We start from the raw sequence: 16,338 nt of genomic DNA on the forward strand, positions 1-16,338 counted from the left end.
ATTGGCTGGAGTGGCGATGGCGTCATTACCCTGAGCCGCGGACACGTCGGTTGCGTACTTCCGTCGCCCCTGGGCCTTGTTGTGCTCAGCGAAGCAAGATGGCGGATTCAGCGAATGTGAGTAAATAACCGTAATGGTCCTCGATTATTTTTTTTATGATAAAAACTGTGTGCGGAACTTTTCTTTCTACCTTTCTAGAAACGTAAATCCTTCTTTGTCCCGTTCCTCCTAACAGATGGAGATCGTGGAGGGCTGTCGGCTGCCGGTTTTGAGGAAAAACCAGGAGAACGAGGACGAGTGGCGTGAGTAGCGGGCAGCTGTCATGGCGGATACAATATTGACGTTCAGAGCATTGTTTGCGCTCATATATCTGATTTTAATACACTGTCAGCGGTAAATGCAACCTAAACATGTGCGCTTGCCTCTGTAACGCATTGTTGTAGATGTTGCATTCTGGAGAAATGCGCCGCAGGAGTTCGTACTGAGTGGACTGGAGTAGACGCGCCCTCTGCGCTCTCGGGTGCGGGCGGTGCACGGCGCTGCTGTCCCGCCGCTGGAGGCGGACTGAATATGTTGGATGCTTTTTATTCCGGCGATGGTTTGCAAGAAGAGCCGCCTCGCGGCTCTGTGGACCTGGGTTCAGTTGCAGGCTGGGGCACCTTCTGTGTGGAGTGTGCACGGTCTCCCACCCCCCCACCATGTCCTTATGGCTTTTCTCTGGGTGCCCTAATCTCTTCACTCCTGCCATGCTGGGTGAGGAAACTGCTGCCTGTAATTGTCCCCCTGTAGGGGCTCCTGTCCAGGGTGGGCTGTTGGGGTCCTGCCTGGATCCCCGAGTGGGCTGTGGTCCTGTCCGGGGAGGGGTCATGGGGTCCTGCCTGGAGCCCCGTGTTACCAGGACTGCCACCCGTGCTGGGTTCGGGCAGCTCCCGGGTGCGGTGGGCGAAAGCTCTTGCTGGGTGCTGACACCTCTGCCTCTGTCCTCCTGGCAGCCCTGGCCGAGATCCTGAGCCTGAAGGAGATCAACAGCCGCAAGCTCTACTATGTCCACTACATCGACTGTGAGTACTGTTTCGCCCGCCGCCTGCTGGATGTCCTACAGACTGTTAACGTCCTGTGTTCTTAAAAAATAACAAGACTGGTCAAAGACGAGAGGAGCCAATCAGCCAATCTCTTGTTAGTCACTAATTGATCTCGGAATCTCATCCAGCTTCCAGATGAGAATCCAGAACGGGCATCCAGAAACGGGTTTCTTGGTAGAAGCCAGAATACCCGTTTCAACAACAGGACTGGGCAGCTTGTTCCACTCCTCCACCAGCCTTTGTGTAAAGAAGTGCCTCCTGTTCTCAGCTAGAAATGCTCTTCCCTGTAGCTTCTTCTGGTTTGCATTCCCCTGTTGGTTCTGAAGAAGCCCGCGGGGTCAGACAGACCCCTTTTTGTGGTCGGGATCACACCTGGATGTGATGTCGTTGTTCACTGGGAAACCCCCTGGTTCCTGGCTCAGCTCTGGTCCCTGGTGTCTGGTTCCTGGGTCCGGACTGATCGCTTTTTCTTCCGGGTTTTTTTTTCCTCAGTCAACAAGCGCCTGGACGAGTGGGTGACGCCCGACAGGCTGGACCTGAAGAAGCTCCAGTTCCCCAAAAAGGAGGCCAAGACGCCCACCAAGAACGGCCTGTCGGGCTCGCGGCCCAGCTCCCCGGAGAGAGACGCGGTAAGAGCTCCCGGCTCCGAGCTGCTGGGGAGCGACTGCCCCCCCCCCCCCCCCAACGCCGCCGTTCTTTCCAAGCGTGAAGCTCGGCGCCAGTGAGCCTCGGACCGGACAGCCCCCGAGGACCACCAGTTCAGGACGGCTCCCTCTCGCACCCGGGACCTGGACGGGCTCCCCTGTGTGGCGCAGGCAGGGAGTGCTCGCCCTCCGGAAATCGTCTCTAATGCTGCCTTTTTCTCTAGCGTCTCCGGGAAGAAGGAACTCTGTCGGGATGGCTCCCGGAGTGACGCCGGACTGTTCCTTGCTCTTTCCTGTTCCTGCAGACCTGTGTTGGTGCTGATCTTCTAGATGTTGTGCATGTCGGTCTTCTGCTTGATTATTACAGCGTTGTGAACCCTTTTTTTACTGCATTTTTATGACTGCACAAAACCAGCCCTGCACCTGGGTGTGGGTGAGCTCAGTTGGGTCCGGACTCCGGGCCGCAGACCCGGGGCCGCTGAGCTCCCCTGGGTCAGTGCAGCTGCAGAAATGCAGTACGGACCACAGGCGCGCAGAGGAGGAGGTTGAACTGTCTTTCGCTGTCAGTAACACCCTTTTCTATTCAAATTCAGAGGAAGAGTCTAGATCACAGCCTCCAAACGGTCACAGCTCCATCCAGAGGCAAAACTGTCCCCATTCCGGTACACCTTCACCCGTCTTCCGCAGGCACCGGGAGGGAGGAGAGAGGGGCGAGGGGAGATCGCCAGCAGGGCCGTGTGAGACGGAATCGATCCGCTCGTGCCAGAACGCAGGAACGGAATCGGAGTCCGGAATTCCTGATCCGGTTTTCCGTGGTTCAGCCGATAGACCGGTCCAGTCGCGCCTGAGCTGGATCGGTCAAACCCTGCTCCCAGGTTTCTAACTTCTGGAACCGCAGAAATCCTGATTTGGATTCGGTGCAACACGGATATTGGGACCGGTTTGATCGGAGAGAGGGCGCTGGGTTCTGGCACACGGATGGGATCCGATCTCCTGCTCTGGACCTGCTGTACGCTGTCAGCTGTGGACACTAGACCACTGCATTCTGGCAGCTGTCATCTCTGACCCGAGTCTCTCCCTTGTGTGACAGATGACCTGCCAGAAAGCTGTGGTCTGTCCGAGTCTGACACAGTTCTTGAAAGTAAATCATTCTGTAAATACTCTAGAATGCTCTTCCTGTAGGCGTGTGTTATGTGATTGAACTATACTTTTGCTTGTAATACATTCACATAAATACACAATGTACTTCTACCCCAGTCACATCAGTGCAGTGTGACCCCCCCAGCACTGACCCCACTGGACACCCCAGTGCAGTGTGACCCCCAGAACTGACCCCACCGCAGACACCAGTGCAGTATAACTCCCAGCACTGACCCCACTGGACACCCTAGTCCAGTGCGACCCCCAGCACTGATCCCACTGGACACCCGAGTGCAGTGTGACCCCCAGCACTGACCCCACTGGACACCCCAGTGCAGTGTGATCCACAGTACTTCAGTAAAAGGCCCTGGTTTCAAATACTGGGAGACAGTCATTCCTGTAGCTGTATCTTAATCTAGAAAAAGTTTTGTGCCCCTTCCAGCCTGTAGGAATGATCACACCTTTACCTTTCAAAACTGTTCCCTCACAGACGAGATGTCAGAGGCTGCTCAGTGAGGTGCCGATTCATAAAACTCTCAAAGCTGGCTTTTGTGTTTCTGGCAAACCTGCGTTCGATGGCGTTTGATCTCTCTGTCTCCCTGGGCCGCTCCTGTTCGACCACCGCCTCTCGGCTGCGCGCAGGCCCCCACCCTCCTGGACGGCCCGCTCCGTTAGCGCCGTTAGTCTGTTAGTCCTGATGGCCGGTCTCTTAATTTCCGCGCGGTTCAGCTCCGGAAGACGCGAATTTTGAATTCCTGAGCACTCGCCCGTTCCCCGTTTGTTAAAACGGGGCGCAAAACCAGAACTTCAGCAGAACCCCCCCCCCCCCCCGCTGGTGAGACCGCGGCGTCCTGCGCGCAGCCCGTCGGGAGCGAGCTGGAGTTCTCGAAGGAGGCGGCCGTGTCCACGCGCGCCGCCTCACGAGCTGCTGTGTGTGTGTGTGTCTTTTCCCCCCGCTCCTCGCCCGCGGGTCGCAGAAGAGGAAGGTGGAGTCGGTCCCCCTGGCGACGCAGGTGTCGCCGGCCACGCCCGTGCCCTCCCTGCCCAGCTCGGCGGAAACCACCCAGGCCTCCGTCTACCCGGCCAGCACCTTCACGCCCAAGTCCTCCGGCCGCGAGGAGCACGAGCAGCTGGGGTCTCTCGCCACGGTAAGCCCGCAGCCCAGGCTCCCCGAGGGAGAGGGGTGGCTGCAGCAGAGGGCCACAGGAGGCAGCGTCTCAGCGGCTTATGTGCAAGCAGAGCAGGTAAGGGCAGGAGGTACATCCACCAATCTTGTAGCCACATCTTCCAATCCAGGGTCACGGGGGAGCTGGAGCCTGTCCCAGCAAGCACTGGGCGCAAGGCGGGGTACACCCTGGGCGGGACGCCCGTCCATCACAGGGCAACACACACACACACACACACACACACACACACCAGGACCAGTTTTCCCAGAAGCCAGTTAACCCGCCATTGCGACTGGGAGGTTGTGGGAGGAAACCGTGGCATTGAGACCCGTCCAGTTGGGGGTGGGCCCGGGCCTGACCCAGTCTTTCTCTCTCTCTCTCTCTCTCTCTCTCCTGCTCTCTCTCCTCCAGAACGGGACGTCCCGCCGCCTGATCGCGTCCCAGCCAGGGAGGAAGAGGAAGGCCAACTGTGTGGGCACAGAAGAGGTGAGCATAGGGGATACAGGCGCCCCCAGAACATTGTCGCACCCCCATAGGGGATACAGGCACCCCCAGAACATTGTCGCACCCCCATAGGGGATGCAGGTTCCCCCAAAACATTGTCGCACCCCCATAGGGGATGCAGGTTCCCCCAAAACATTGTCGCAGTCCCATAGGGGATACAGGCACCCCCAAAACATTGTCACACTCCCATAGGGGATACAGGCACCCCCAGAATATTGCCGGACCCCCATAGGGGATACAGGCACCCCCAGAACATTGTCTCACCCCCATAGGGGATACAGGCACCCCCAAAACATTGTCGCACCCCCATAGGGGATGCAGGTTCCCCCAAAACATTGTCGCAGTCCCATAGGGGATACAGGCACCCCCAAAACATTGTCACACTCCCATAGGGGATACAGGCACCCCCAGAATATTGCCGGACCCCCATAGGGGATACAGGCACCCCCAGAACATTGTCGCACCCCCATAGGGGATACAGGTGTCCCAGGAGCGTTGTGGCACCCCGGATTGCTCCGTTTGTCTTAGCTTTGGGGCGGATTGTTCCCGAGACGTTGAGAGGATCTCGAAAGCTCTGGGGGTCGGGGGTCATGTGTGAGGCCCCCTCAGCCTGGCGAGTGCCTCTTCCCTTGGTGTGTGTAAAACAGAAATATCCTGTGCCCCCCCAAACCCCCACCCCTGCCCCCACCCACCTGCTGTGTCCTAGCCTGCCTCCCGTTGTGTCTCCTCCGCTAGATTGTGAAGGTCTTCCAGGACATGGGACCCCGATGCGCCAGTGTGTGCCCCCCGCCCGGAGAGGTCCGTACCCCCTTCTTTGCTACTGTTCTGCTGAGTGGAAGCTTGTGCTTGTGTGGTCCTGCACAGAGTGCTCGCAGTGCTCCTGGCGTGACCCCGGCAGCGTGTGTGTGTGTGTGCGTGCGTGAGTGGGATGTTGTTATTTTTGTCATGAAACTGCCAGATTTCGGGAATCCCCCCCTCGTCTCGGCCCCGAGCGCTGTTCCGGTCTGCTGCTGTGACTCCTCTCTGATCTCCCGGGCTGGGGCGACGGGGGACTGAGAGCAGCGCTGGGACGTCCTGCCTGCCTCCTCACTGCTCCTGGGTCCTGGGTTTCTTCAAGTTTTGGGGGCTGGGGGGGGCTGTGGGATTGTGGAAGAGTAGAGTCCGTGGAGACGGGCCGAACTGACTCCCGAGTTTGTGGCGTGAAACTGGGGAGCAGTTGTGTCCCGGAAGCGTGGCTCCTCGGTCTCCTGACACGGCACGCTGTACCCCTACAGTCCAGAGACCGGTGGTCCAGTCTGGGTCACGCTGTACCCCTACAGTCCGGAGCTCCCCGGTCCGGTCTGGGTCACGCTGTACCCCTACAGTCCAGAGACCGCCGGTCCAGTCTGGGCTGTCACTCCTGGATTCCCCAAGGGTGTGTGGTCAAGTTTGCTTTACTGTAGCGCCGCCCTTGTGGCCGGGCCCTGGTGGGGGATGGTAGACTGCAGCCCTGGTCCCAGATTGTGTGTTTGAGGGGATGGGGTGGTTGCAAGCTATAAACAAAGTGAGGCAGTTCTAGAAGGTCAGAAGGCCCTCTCCCGTTTCCCTGACGTGCGGTCTCTATCCCAGGACTCCCAGGACAGCTCGGACGGCATCCCCTCCGCGCCCCGCATGACCGGCAGCCTGGTGTCGGACCGCAGTCACGACGACATCATCACGCGCATGAAGAACATCGACTGCATCGAGCTGGGCCGGCACCGGCTCAAGCCCTGGTACTTCTCGCCCTACCCCCAGGAGCTGACCACGCTGCCCATCCTCTACCTCTGCGAGTTCTGCCTCAAGTACCTCAAGAGCCTCAAGTGTCTGCAGAGGCACCTGGTGAGTAGAGCTGGGCTTCTTCAGGGCTAACCTACACTACACCACACCGGACCTGAACCACCGCTAACGGGACCGGACATGAACCACCAGACCCGCTGTCCTCCTGGTCTAACAGGACTGGACCTGAACCACCAGACCCGCTGTCCTCCTGGTCTAACAGGACCGGACCTGAACCACCAGACCCGCTGTCCTCCTGGTCTAACAGGACCGGACATGAACCACCAGACCCGCTGTCCTCCTGGTCTAACAGGACTGGACCTGAACCACTGGACCAGCTGTCCTCCTAGTCTAACCAGACCGGACCTGAACCACCAGACCAGCTGTCCTCCTGGTCTTAACCAGGCTGGACCTGAACCCCCGGACCAGCTGTCCTCCTGGTCTTAACCAGGCTGGACCTGAACCCCCGGACCAGCTGTCCTCCTGGTCTAACCGGACCGGACCTGGACCACCGGACCAGCTGGTCTTGATCTTGATCTTTCTCTCCTCTGCCCGTCACTGAAAAGAGCTTGATCCTTGGTTTCCCTGCGGTTGTTCCCTCCCCAGACGAAGTGTAACCTTCGCCACCCCCCTGGGAATGAGATCTACCGGAAAGGGACCATCTCCTTCTTCGAAATCGATGGCAGGAAGAACAAGGTGAGTATCGGGAGTATTGGGTTCTGTAGCGGGGCTGGGGGGGTTGCTCCACTCTCCCGCCACTACTGGTGTAAACACGCGCGCCCCCCAACCCCCCCCCGCCCACTTGGTCAACCCCTTGAGAAAGAGGCACCCCTGGACGCCCCAGTGCAGTGAGACCCCCCAGCACTGACCCCACTGTACACCTCAGTGCAGTGTGACCCCCAGCACTGACCCCACTGGACACCTCAGTGCAGTGTGACCCCCAGCACTGACCCCACTGGCAGTTTTAGGAGCCTGCATGGACAGGGCCTCAGGTCTGTGCTGTCCAGGTGGGTTTCACGGGACAATAGCACTGGAGGGGTGGGGGGAGAGGTCAGAGGTCGTGGGGTTCAAAGTAGCTCTCTCACTGCGTAGCGCGGGATCCGGTCAGTCCAGGTTCTGGGGGTGTTTGAGCTGTGCGCCCCTCTCTCGCAGACGTACTCTCAGAACCTGTGTCTGCTGGCCAAGTGCTTCCTGGACCACAAGACCCTCTACTACGACACCGACCCCTTCCTGTTCTACGTCATGACCGAGTACGACGCCAAGGGCTTCCACATCGTCGGCTACTTCTCCAAGGTAACCGGGGCAACGGGCGCCTTCGCCCGCAGCGGGGAGGGGGGCGAGTCGAGTGGGGCGAGCTGCCACCGGACCACCTGTCCTCCCGGTCTAACAGAACAGGACCGGATCTGAACCACCAGACCCGCTGTCGTCCTGGTCTAACAGGACCAGACCTGAACCACCAGACCCGCTGTCCTCCTGGTCTAACAGGACCGGATCTGAACCACCAGACCCGCTGTCGTCCTGGTCTAACAGGACCGGACCTGAACCACCAGACCCGCTGTCCTCCTGGTCTAACAGGACCGGATCTGAACCACCGGACCAGCTGTCCTCCTGGTCTAACAGGACCAGACCTGAACCACCAGACCCGCTGTCCTCCTGGTCTGACAAGACCGGATCTGAACCACCGGACCAGCTGTCCTCCTGGTCTGACAAGACCGGACCTGAACCCAGACCAGCTGTCCTCCCAGGTCTAACCCGACCGGACCTGAACCACCGGACCAGCTGTCCTCCCAGTCTAACCCGACCGGACCTGAACCGTTGGACCGGCTGTCTCTGTTGATGGTGTGTGTTGCTGTCTTTCGCAGGAGAAGGAGTCCACAGAAGACTACAATGTGGCCTGCATCCTCACCCTGCCCCCCTACCAGCGCAGAGGCTACGGCAAGCTGCTGATCGAGTTCAGTAAGTGCGACACTGGTTGGGGGGGGTCCGGTCCGCCAGCCGGGCCTCGCGTGGCGCCTGGGGTCGGGTGGGGTAGGGGTGGACAAGGTGGGCATCGGGCCCCCACCCTGCTCCTCCTTGCGGAGAGGGGTTGGGCGTCTTGCGAGGACAGTCCTCTGTTTGCCGGAGAGCGAGGGAGAGATGTAACTGACCCCCCCCCCCCCGTCTCCTCTGTACCCCGTTATCTTCCACTTCCCCCCCTCCCCCAACCTCCAGGCTATGAGTTGTCCAAGGTGGAAGGCAAGACGGGCACCCCGGAGAAGCCACTGTCCGACCTGGGCCTGCTGTCCTACCGCAGCTACTGGTCCCAGACCATCCTGGAGATCCTCATGGACCTCAAGTCGGAGAACGGGGAGCGGCCCCAGATCACCATCAAGTGAGAGGACACAGACTGCCGGGGGGGGGTGTCCTGTCCGTCCAGAATGGGCTTGTTACTCAGGCTTCTCCTGGTCAGCGAGACTGGACAACAAGCCAAGGGGGCACTGTATCAGCTGATAGTGACCACGTCCATGAGTGTCCAGTCACTGTCTGTGGGTCTGTGGGGCAGAGGTCATTGTCCCCTGTGTTCAGTGTGTGTGAGGAAGGACACAGCAGTCATGAAGCTGATAAGTGTCCGGTCACTGTCTGTGCTGTCTGTGGGGCAGTGGTCAGCGTGTGTAGATCAGTGTCCAGTTGCTGTCTGTGGGGCAGTGGTCAGCGTGTGTAGATCAGTGTCCAGTTGCTGTCTGTGGGGCAGTGGTCAGCGTGTGTAGATCAGTATCCAGTTGCTGTCTGTGGGGCAGTGGTCAGCGTGTGTAGATCAGTGTCCAGTTGCTGTCTGTGGGGCAGTGGTCAGCGTGTGTAGATCAGTGTCCAGTTGCTGTCCGTGCTGTCTGTGGGGCAGTGGTCAGCGTGTGTAGATCAGTGTCCAGTCACTGTCTGTGGGGCAGTGGTCGGTGTGTGTAGATCAGTGTCCAGTCGCTGTCCATGGGACAGTGATCGGTGTTCCCCGTGGTCCTGGTCCTCTGTGTTGACCGGGCCGGTTCTGTCCAGAAGCTCAGTCTGTGTTGTGTTTGCAGTGAGATCAGCGAGATTACCAGTGTGAAGAAGGAGGACGTCATCTCCACTCTGCAGTACCTGAACCTCATCAACTACTACAAGGTGAGCTGGGCCCGCGCCCCGGGTTCGAGGGTCGGGGGTGAGGGAAGGGGGGCCCTGGGCAGTCTGACACAGGCCTGTGTCCTGGCGCAGTGGACAGGCTGGACAGTACTGTCAGAGCTGCTATATCAATCTGGAGCTCAGCAGGGTGAGCCTGGACAGCACCTGGAGGGGAGACTCCTGGGAGAGCTGGGGCTGCTGCTGGAAGAGGTGTTAGTGGGGCCAGTAGGGGGCGCTCACCCTGCGGTCTGTGTGGGTCCTAATGCCCCAGTATAGTGACGGGGACACTACACTGTAAAAAGGTGCCATCTTTCAGATGAGATATAAAACTGAGGTCCCAACTCTTCATGGTCATTAAAAATCCCGGGGTGTTTCTCGAGAACAGTACAGGTGTTACCCCAGTGTCCTGGCCATATTCCCCCCCTGGCCTTGACCCCTCATGGCCTCCTAATAACCCCCCTCTCTGAACTGGCTCCATCACTCTGCTCCCCTCCCCACTGAGAGCTGGGGCGTGGGGAGCGGACTGGCGCCTCATCCAGGTGGGGGTACACACTGCTGGGGGTGGAGGGGATCCCCATGACCTGGAAAGAGCTCTGAGGGGAGGGTCCAGAAAGGCACTATAGAGGTGTGAGGATGACGATGAGATCTGCAGGTTAGACAAGCAGAGGAGCAGTGTCTCGGGCCTCCCTGTGGGTTCTGAACAGGCCCGCTGGGTCTGCCCGTTTCCTTCCCCGCGTCTCGGCCCGTTTCGGGGCGCTCCTCCGGGGGTCCTGTCCCGGCGTTCCCTGACGCGGCTCCATCCCCCCCCCCCCCCTCGTTTCTCGCGCAGGGCCAGTACATCCTGACGCTGTCCGAGGACATCGTGGAGGGACACGAACGCGCCATGCAGAAGCGCCACCTCCGCATCGACCCCAAGTGCCTGCACTTCACCCCGAAGGACTGGAGCAAGAGGGGCAAGTGGTAGAGACCGCGCCCCACCCGCGCCCCCCCCGCCGGCAGGAGCACGCACCAGGAGGATCGTGGGGAAGATCCGGGGCTCGCTCTCCGGGCCGCCTCTCCTCCGACCCTCAGGAATCCCCTGGCTGGCTCTGGGGATCGGATTGCCGATTTTTGGCGGGGGTGGGAGGGGGGGGTGTGTTTTCAAACTGATCCGTCGCCAGAGGCATCGACTGCAGAAGCCAGACGGTCCACAGCCCTTCCCTGGACTGGAGGACATCCGGAGCGCCGTCTCGTCACGCATCTGTCCCCCCCCCACCGTCCCCACTGTAGGGTGCAGCATTTCCCGCCCGCGGGGGGTCCTCGGCGTGCTACCTAGTAGTCCCAGCGGGTGCCCGACTGAAACCGCGAGACCCCGCGGAGGTGGCCGAGCCGAGCGCCTGTCTGAATGTGTGGTGGGGTTGACTCTGGGCCCTCTGGCTGGGGGAGGGCTGGAAGTTCTGAAGCAACGACTGTTTCGTGGTGAAGAGAGACGGCCCTGTTCCGCTGTCGCGTCGGAAAGACGTCTGCAGGTCATGCTGGCCCGCGGCGCGGTGATTATGTGCTTGTACATACCGGTATTTATTGTAAGGAGGACAGTAGTCAAACTAGCTGTACTGCATGACGGGACCCCCGTTTTTCCCCGAGGGGTCTGTTATTGTGTTTTTTAATCACTCAGTACCATTCCAAGGGGATTATTCTGAACTTGTACGTGGACTGTGGCGTGACGGCGGTAGAAGACGGGTCGTTGAGAGGACGGGGGGGTCTCTGTTGATTCTCTCGTCAGGTTGGCACCCTGGGGCTCCGAGCGGGGGTCCCCGTCTCTGAACGGAGTGGACTTTGAGGGGTGGGGGTTTCATGGAAACTGGGGCGGCGAAACGCCAGGAGCCCCCCAGCTCAGTCAGCGCGGGGGCCGTTCAAGTGGACTGTTACTGGGCACGCGCTCGGACCCTGACCTCGCCCGTCTTTTATACAAAAAACACTTTTTAGAAAAAGAGGGGGCGCCCGCCTCGGGCGGAGCCGGGCCCCGGCTGGGGACTGCCCTCGGGTGGGGGCTCCGCCCCAGTGCCGTCCACTGACCCTGCCCCCCTCGCTGCGCCTCCCAGAGGAGAGGGGTGTCCCTGCTGTCCCGTGGGTCCCAGGCCCTCAGGGGTACCCCTGTGGAGGAGGGGGGAGTCACTCGGCTGGAACATCCCGCCCAGTCGGCCGACACAGCGCCCCCTGCAGGGGGCTGGAGCACACAGAGCCCGACTGCAAGGCTGTGAGCACGTCTGTGAGGGGGGGTTCTTACAGCTGTGAGCAGTAAAAGTGAATGTCAGAGAACCCACCAGCCTGGCGCTTGTGTTCTTGCTGTTTTACTTTTTAATTGCCCCGTCTGGCTCCAAGAACCTCTGTCTGTTTATTTCTAGTATTTTGGCACCTGGTGTTGGATAGTTACTTCACACAGACACAGTTCCTGTGCAGTGGGGTGGGGGGGGGGGAGTTAAGGGGTGTTGAGGAACGGGGCGCGGGTGGCCCTCTCCAGCCCTGTTGCTCAGCTGCTCTTGGGATCACCCAGGACAGAAGACTCGGTCAGCTAGGCTCCGCACGATCTTTATTAGTAAGAAATCGGAGCACAGAGCACAGCAGTTCTCCATCACCTCACAGCAGGCTGTAGGACCTCTCTGGCACAGGCAGTCACTCCGAGGGTCGAACTCAAGCAACAGGGAGGCGATCTTCACTGTCCACACAGACCAGGGGCATCTGCTGAACTGCGTCATCGCAGCGGGCTCGGGGGGAGACCAGACTCATGGAGCACGGCCCGTGTGTGTGTGTGTGTGTGTGTGTAGATGCTATATACATGTGTGCGGGCAGGTCATTGCCTCCTGGTTCCAGGTGCGAGGCTGCAGAGCTTTTCTAGTCTTCGACAGGCCCGTGGATCTGAGGGAGAGAGAGAGAGAGTCTGGGACAGGGTGGATCTGAGGGAGAGAGTCTGGGATCTGAGGGAGAGTCTGGGACAGTGTGGATCTGAGGGAGAGAGTCTGGGATAGCGTGGATCTGGGGGAGAGAGAGAGACAAGAGTCTGGGAGTCTGGGACAGCGTGGATCTGAGGGAGAGAGTCTGGGAGTCTGGGACAGCGTGGATCTGAGGGAGAGAGTCTGGGACAGGGTGGATCTGAGGGAGAGAGTCTGGGATCTGAGGGAGAGTATGGGACAGCGTGGATCTGGGGGAGAGAGAGAGACAAGAGTCTGGGAGTCTGGGACAGCGTGGATCTGAGGGAGGGAGTCTGAGAGTCTGGGAGTCTGGGACAGGGTGGATCTGAGGGAGAGAGTCTGGGAGTCTGGGACAGGGTGGATCTGAGGGAGAGAGTCTGGGATAGCGTGGATCTGGGGGAGAGAGAGAGACAAGAGTCTGGGAGTCTGGGACAGCGTGGATCTCAGGGAGAGAGTCTGGGAGTCTGGGACAGGGTGGATCTGAGGGAGAGAGTCTGGGACAGGGTGGATCAGGTGTCCTTGTGATTTCTGCTGGGCTGGACAGGAAGTCTGGGTCTAGTGATGTCACACTGAGAGTCGAGGGCGGGGGGGGGAGGGGGGGACAAGAACCACTCACTGCTCCCGCGATGTCTGGCCAGCTCATCGCCATGACAACGCCATCGTCCGAGGAGGGCGGCGTCTCCAGGTTCCAGTAGGTCAGCCTGCTGAAGACCGTCCTGACCCTCAGTGACCGCTCCTGGCAGAGACAGAGCAGAGCGCCCCCCCCCCACAGGTGAGTAAGACAGCACCCAGGTGTGGAGTCGAACCCGGGGCCCCAGGAGCTGGCCGCCCCTCTCGACAGCCACACCCTCCTCTCATGCCACACAAGATAAACATTTTTTTTCCAAGGAAGAAAGTGCCCAGTGATTATTCCTCCCTTCTGCTCGGGCTCACCTGTGCCCCCCCCCCAGCCCGGCGCTCACCTCCTCCTCGGAGACGGGCCTGTGGTCCTCTTTCAGCACCAGGCCCGTGTAGCCCTCCGGACAGCTGACCTCCCGGCCTCTGAGCCCGCGGCCCCGGAACGACACGCTCTTGTCTGGGGGGGGGGGACAAGGTCACGCAAGGTCACAAGAAACCCCACCTTAAATACATTTAAGACTGAGAATGGGAGGCACTACTTTACACAGAGGATGGTGGGAGTGTGTAACAAGCTTCCCAGACATGTAGCTGAAGCCGATACCCTGCCTCCTCGGAACGTCTGGATGAAATCCTGGGATCAGTTACTACTAACTAGCGAACGGGCCAGGAGAGCTGCTCACACTGGGGCCGAGCCGGGCCACAGGTCGGGTCTGGCGTTCTGCGGCCGGGCTCGCTCACCGCTCTCACGCTCCTTGACCGCGGCGCTGAAGAAGCGGTCCACCTGGGCCGGGCCGTCGTGCTCGACCTCGCAGGGCAGGAGGTGGACAGGCTCCCCGTCGGCCCGCGAGACAGAGGCCAGGTCCACTCGGATCACACTGGTGCCGGACATCCTGGAGGAGAACAGAGGCCGTCAGTATGCTGGCCCTGAGCCGGACTCTCCGCTGTGCACGGGTCAGTCCGAGCCGGACTCTGCCCTGTGCACGGGTTCGTCTGAGCCGGACTCTGCCCTGTGCACAGGTGCACCGATCTCTAGGTCTCTCTATAGGCCCCGTATCCCTCAGTGCAGATCATCAATCGGGTCAGTACCGAATCCACCCGGGAGATCCCGGCCAGAACTGTCTTTCCGAGACTGTTTGTGTTCACTGGTGTGCAGGCAGCACCTCTCGGCCTCTAGAAACACACACAAGCCAGGGGGAATCCAACAGCTCAGCCGTCCCGAAATAAGTTCATCATTTAAGAAAGGTTTTAAAACATGAACGACACCGACACACTCGAGCTAAAAACTAAAGGAAACATTTCAGCAGAAGAGACGGACAACGCGTTCTTTGAGCAGACTTACACTAACGGAACAACACGGCTCTTTAAAATACAGATTTTGGCACAAATTAACAAAGGAAAAGCAATTGAACGGAAGCAAACCTCTAGCGCGCCTCTTCAGACACAAATTCAGTCCGCGCTGCCGTGTCATCACTTTGCGCCGGGCGCTTGTGGGCTGCGCAGCGATCCCTGGGAAATGTAGTCTTGGGACGTGCACCGTGTGCTTCTCACCTTGCCCACAAGAGGTCAATGTTGTCTGCCACATCGCCGCGGCGGCGCTCGCTACAACAGCTTGTTCACACAACACAAAGAAGCAGAATCAGCATCTGCTTTTCTGTGGGCGTTTCTTCCTGCAACCTCACTGAGCCAACAGTAAAAACAGTGTATATACAGAGCATATAGAACATCCAGTGTGTTTAACGGAGGTATATAATCAGTGTAAAATAAATAGCAATACCATACAATACAGTGCATCTTTGTAATAGAGCATACATGCAAAAAAGCGTTTCATTGCACTTGTGCATATGACAATAAACTGAACGGAACTGCTGAGCAAATCGGCAGAGTCACGTGTGACTTGTATATTTGCCCCGAGGGGCTCGTGGATCAGAGTTGGAAACAGTAAAGGCGCTGGGAATGGATGACTTTATAAAAAGGTTGCCGTAACCTTCGGCACTCTGAAACGTCATCGAGGCGGTCATTTTTCAAAGTGGGACCGCAGTGAATGTGAGGCGTCGTTCACCGAGAACACCGCTTCCCTGTGATCGGTGTGCGTGCGGATACGGACACCGATATTCAGAACAAGGCCCACTCTCCACAGGCTAGCCGCGTGTATCTGTAGGCTGGCTCAGTGCTACCTCTCTTCTTTCTGGGCTTTTATTTCCAAAGTCCTCTCCTGGCTCCGGTTCGTAAGAGTGGATACTTTATCTGTATCGGTAGAGTGTCCCCTGCAGGAGGTCAGATAAGGCCCTATCATCCGCACGCAGACGCGAGAGGAAAAAAAACAGCGCTGTCGGTGATCTGCGTTTCATCCGTGTGGAGCGAAAACAGCACTGGCTGACTAAACCCATCGTCACTAACGCCCTTCCCCGAGAGAGTGTACCGATCAGCGGGGCTCTTTGTGATCGATCACTGAGGAAACAGGTGCCGAACCACTCAAATCTTTATTAATGATGACATTATAAAAATATGTTATGAAAACATGGAGAAATGGCAAATAACACACATTTATTCATATTATTATTATTATTATTATTATTATGTGCTATCACACAGCTCCTTAGACCTGAGTCAATTCTCCTGGACCTGGATCCTTCTGGGTGGAGTCTGCATGTTGTCGGCCTGGCCCGAGCTCAGGTAAGGCTGTAACGTCTGTGAGTTTTCATTCCTCCTCAGCGCTGGTCGATGTGTAGGTGTGGCTGATCAGCTCACTGCTGCAGTTTGACACTTTTCTGTGGCTGTGGCTGCTTGCTGTTGAAGTGAGACATGTATATATCTCACTTATCAAGCATCACAGCATCACCACTTAAGCACATCGTGAGAGGTGTTGCTGGGGTCTGTTAATTTAGCCTCAAACAAAAGTTACGCTAAGATGCCATAAAGCTGACTTGCTATAGCAGCCCCAGTGGCTTAACGCTACATAATAAACGACAGGAACAACACCCACAAACAGGACACAGCTGACCAATGTCTGCTGCAGCTCAAAGGACAGAACCTAGAGCAAGACAGAGCAGGACAAGAAGTAATTACATATATTACATATCAAAGAACAGGACAAGCACTCAGATCGTGAAACTAACTTTCTTCTGACTGTATATAAGAGCTGGGAGACCCTTGCAGTGTGTCTGTTCTGTGGGGCAGACCCGGCGCGCGTTGTGGGACTTACTGAGCTCAATAAAACTGACTCTGCACAAGACTGTGTCCTCCTCCTCTGAGGTAGAATTCCCCACAACACTGTCGATAAAGGCAGCACTTCCTGTTGGCACTGCAGTCT

General features: G+C 58.3%; 2 protein-coding genes across 3 annotated transcripts; one reads left to right on the forward strand and one right to left on the reverse strand.

Moving 5' to 3' along the window:
* The first annotated feature begins 71 nt into the window (after positions 1–71).
* LOC148810699 (histone acetyltransferase KAT5-like) lies at positions 72–11,760 on the forward strand. Of its 2 annotated transcripts, none has more exons than XM_088909051.1 (15): positions 72–116; positions 236–302; positions 993–1,061; positions 1,575–1,711; positions 2,320–2,388; positions 3,844–4,110; positions 4,444–4,518; positions 5,272–5,334; positions 6,145–6,393; positions 6,937–7,026; positions 7,483–7,623; positions 8,193–8,286; positions 8,542–8,701; positions 9,384–9,465; positions 10,292–11,760. In XM_088909051.1, the coding sequence occupies exons 1-15, from the start codon at positions 99–101 to the stop codon at positions 10,424–10,426; spliced, it is 1,716 nt and encodes a 571-aa protein (XP_088765177.1). In that variant the 5' UTR covers positions 72–98; the 3' UTR covers positions 10,427–11,760. The 2 variants fall into 2 exon arrangements, with proteins under 2 accessions (XP_088765177.1, XP_088765178.1); XM_088909052.1 differs by having other exon boundaries at positions 3,844–4,014.
* A 254-nt stretch (positions 11,761–12,014) lies between these two features.
* On the reverse strand, positions 12,015–14,501 carry rnaseh2c (ribonuclease H2, subunit C). Its single transcript, XM_088909048.1, has 5 exons — positions 14,448–14,501; positions 13,767–13,918; positions 13,373–13,485; positions 13,027–13,146; positions 12,015–12,357 (listed from the first exon to the last, which is right to left on the reverse strand). Exons 2-5 carry the CDS (start codon positions 13,915–13,917, stop codon positions 12,334–12,336), a joined length of 408 nt encoding a protein of 135 aa, XP_088765174.1. The 5' UTR covers position 13,918; positions 14,448–14,501; the 3' UTR covers positions 12,015–12,333.
* Between the last annotated feature and the right edge of the window lie 1,837 nt (positions 14,502–16,338).

Source organism: Atractosteus spatula, assembly GCF_055471065.1.
Source record: "Atractosteus spatula isolate fAtrSpa1 chromosome 24 unlocalized genomic scaffold, fAtrSpa1.hap1 SUPER_24_unloc_1, whole genome shotgun sequence".
NCBI lineage: Eukaryota > Metazoa > Chordata > Actinopteri > Semionotiformes > Lepisosteidae > Atractosteus > Atractosteus spatula.